At 58.7% G+C, this 3039-nt stretch overlaps 1 protein-coding gene across 1 annotated transcript in view; it reads left to right on the forward strand.

Annotated features, from left to right (window-relative positions):
• Nucleotides 1-1226: 1226 nt before the first annotated feature.
• The window catches only part of FAM96B (family with sequence similarity 96, member B), a 7354-nt gene continuing 5541 nt past the window's right edge, over nucleotides 1227-3039 (forward strand). Inside the window, exons 1-4 of the mRNA XM_011932142.1 lie at nucleotides 1227-1429; nucleotides 1586-1665; nucleotides 1913-2038; nucleotides 2823-2891. Of these exons, the coding sequence (XP_011787532.1) occupies nucleotides 1282-1429; nucleotides 1586-1665; nucleotides 1913-2038; nucleotides 2823-2891 (423 nt within the window). The 5' untranslated portion in view covers nucleotides 1227-1281. The remainder of the gene's footprint in view (nucleotides 1430-1585; nucleotides 1666-1912; nucleotides 2039-2822; nucleotides 2892-3039) is intronic.

Consider the following 3039-nt stretch of genomic DNA (forward strand, 5'->3'; position numbering starts at 1 on the left):
CCTTCATTCTGGAAACCCTCCTTGCTTTCGGGACTCAGTCTCCTGGGTCCCCCATCACGGTCCCTCATCCCCTTACAGTCCAGGGTCTGAGGGTCTCCGCGGTCCCCTCCCTACTCAGTCACGCCCTTCTTTCGAAACGTACATGTGACCGCGGCACTTCTTTTTTTTTTTTTTTTTTTTTTGAGACGAGAGTCTTGCTCTGTCACTCAGGCTGGAGTGCAGTGGTGTGATCTTGGCTCACTGCAACCTCTGCCTCCCAGGTTCAAGTGATTCTCCTGCCTCAGCCTCCCGAGTAGCTGGGACTACAGGCGCCAGCCACCTCGCCCGGCTAGCTTTTTGTATTTTTTAGTAGAGACGGGGTTTCACCGTGTTAGCCAGGATGGTCTCGAACTCCTGACCTCGTGATCCGCCCGTCTCGGCCTCCCAAAGTGCTCGGATTACAGGCTTGAGCCACCGCGCCCGGCCATTTTTTGTATTTTTAGTAGAGACGGGGTTTCACCGTGTTAGCCAGGATGGTCTCGATCTCCTGACCTCGTGATCCGCCCGTCTCGGCCTCCCAAAGTGCTGGGATTACAGGCTTGAGCCACCGCGCCCGGCCAACTGCGGCACTTCTTAGGGAGCGCCCCCCTTTGCCTCTGTGGCTTTCAGTTTCCTCACCTCGCGCGGAGACCACGGCCATGGTCATTTATCCACTTGACAAACATTTCACGAGCGCCTGCCGGTCCGAGCGATGAGGACACCGCACTCCCGGGCCTATGGTGCAGCAGGGGACGCAGGCGGGTCACCGGGAGGTCCCGAGACAAAAGGAGCCCTGCCAGGCCAGAGGCGACCAACCGTCGTGGATATGGGAGCTCTCGGCCAGCCCGACTTCCTGGAGGAGGCGGTGTGGGGACCACCTCCGACTGCCTTTTGTGCCCCCTGAGACCTGGCTCTGGCCTCTACGTTTCAGCCCGCTACGGGCTCGCATGACGCAGCGCCACCGGGGTCCCTTCTCAGCGCCTTTGCTTCAGCGACCATCACGTTCCCGGGTCCGCGCAGCCAGCATCGTGGTCACCGCTTCTCTTACACCTCAGGCGGAGAACCCCCAACGCGGCATGTCCCTCGTGCGACCCCGTCGCCACGCCACTCCCCCTTCCCGTTCTCCGGAAGTGCGCGGGTAGGAGCGGAAGCGCACGCGTGCTAGGGTTGGCGGTGGTGATTCCGAGATGGTAGGCGGCGGCGGGGTCGGCGGCGTAGGAGCGGAAGCGCACGCGTGCTAGGGTTGGCGGTGGTGATTCCGAGATGGTAGGCGGCGGCGGGGTCGGCGGCGGCGGCGGCCTCCTGGAGAATGCCAACCCCCTCATCTACCAGCGCTCTGGGGAGCGGCCTGTGACGGCGGGCGAGGAGGACGAGCAGGTTCCCGACAGCATCGATGCACGCGAGATCTTCGATATCCGCCGCTGCTGGGCGCGGGAGGGTTCCGAGGGCTTGCGGTCGGGGGAGCAGTGATGTCCAGGGGCTGGTGGAGCCGCATCCCAGCCGGGCGTTCCTGGCAGAGAGTTCTGAGCGGGCAAGGGCGCAGAGTCCCTTTTCCTTCACTTCCCACATCTGATTCGCTCCATCAATGACCCGGAGCATCCACTGACGCTAGAGGAGTTGAATGTAGTAGAGCAGGTGCGGGTTCAGGTAAGTCACTTCTGAGGGGAGCGAATTGCTCCAGAGAGTCAGAAAGGTTTCTGTGCACCAGGAGCTGGCGTGCTCTCCGCTCACGGACACCGAAGGGTATCTTTGGGAAGGGAGATTGTTGTGCTTATTTTATGGGTGTTGAAGCTGAGGCCCGTGGAAGTTGGATGATTTGCCCAAAGCAACAAACTAAGAAGAGGGGCCTTGGGCTGAGGGTGGTTGACTCTTGACATGTTCCCTCCACAACCAGGTTAGCGACCCCGAGAGTACAGTGGCTGTGGCCTTCACACCAACCATTCCGCACTGCAGCATGGCCACCCTTATTGGCCTGTCCATCAAGGTCAAGCTTCTGCGCTCTCTTCCTCAGCGTTTCAAGGTCAGTTGGAGCTGAGCCTCGGGAGTGGGACCAGGCATTGAGGGTCTACTGCTGAGGATGGAGACTGGGAGAGCATGAACATGGAGAGGACATCAGAGTGGGGCCTGGAAGGATCCCAATTAGCAGAGAGGAAACTGGGAGGAAGCTTTTCAAGTCGATGTGACAAGGATAAAGATCTGAGCTGGAAAGTGGAGAAAAGTATTGAAGAGTGTGGCAGGAAAGGCAGCAGGGAGCTGCACATGGGTTTGGACCAGGGATGGGGCACAGGCAGGCCTTTAAATCAGCAGTAGTGGGCAAGTTCTTTGGATAGAATTGAAATAGCTAGGGCCGGGCGCGGTGGCTCACGCCTGTAATCCCAGCACTTTGGGAGGCTGAGGTGGGTGGATCACCTGAGGTTAAGAGTTGGAGACCAGCCTGGCCAACATGGTGAAACCTCATCTCTACTAAAAATACAAAACTTAGCGGGGCGTGGTGGCGTGCGCCTGTGGTCCCAGCTACGCGGGAGACTGAGGCGGGAGAATCTCGTTGAACCTGGGAGACAGAGGTTGCAGTGAGCTGAGATCGCGCTACTGCACTCCAGCCTGGGAAAGACTCGGTCTTGGGAAAAAAAAAAAAAAGAATTGGAATACCTGTGGATGGGTTTGGGGTGTGATGGAAGGGCCAGAGTCCAAAGGTATGTTTAGGAGGAAGGATCAGCTGGAGATGGTGCCTGAGGGTTTGGGGGCTGCAGGGAAAAGCGTGGGTCAGTGGGTGGGTGTTCAGGCCCTGGTTATCTCCCTCCCAGATGGACGTGCACATTACTCCGGGGACCCATGCCTCAGAGCATGCAGGTAAGGGTGGACTGGTGGTGAGGGTATTGGCCCAGGCACCCTAAGCAGTCTGAGGCTTCCCCTTTGCCCAGGAGTCTATTGGCAAGACAGGGGATGGGTAACTGCGTGAGTGAAATTGCCAGAGACTCCTCAGTGTAGGTTATAGCCTAGACCAAAGCTGGCCTGATGAGA

This window comes from Colobus angolensis, unplaced genomic scaffold, assembly GCF_000951035.1.
Source record: "Colobus angolensis palliatus isolate OR3802 unplaced genomic scaffold, Cang.pa_1.0 Scaffold93, whole genome shotgun sequence".
Lineage (NCBI taxonomy): Eukaryota > Metazoa > Chordata > Mammalia > Primates > Cercopithecidae > Colobus > Colobus angolensis.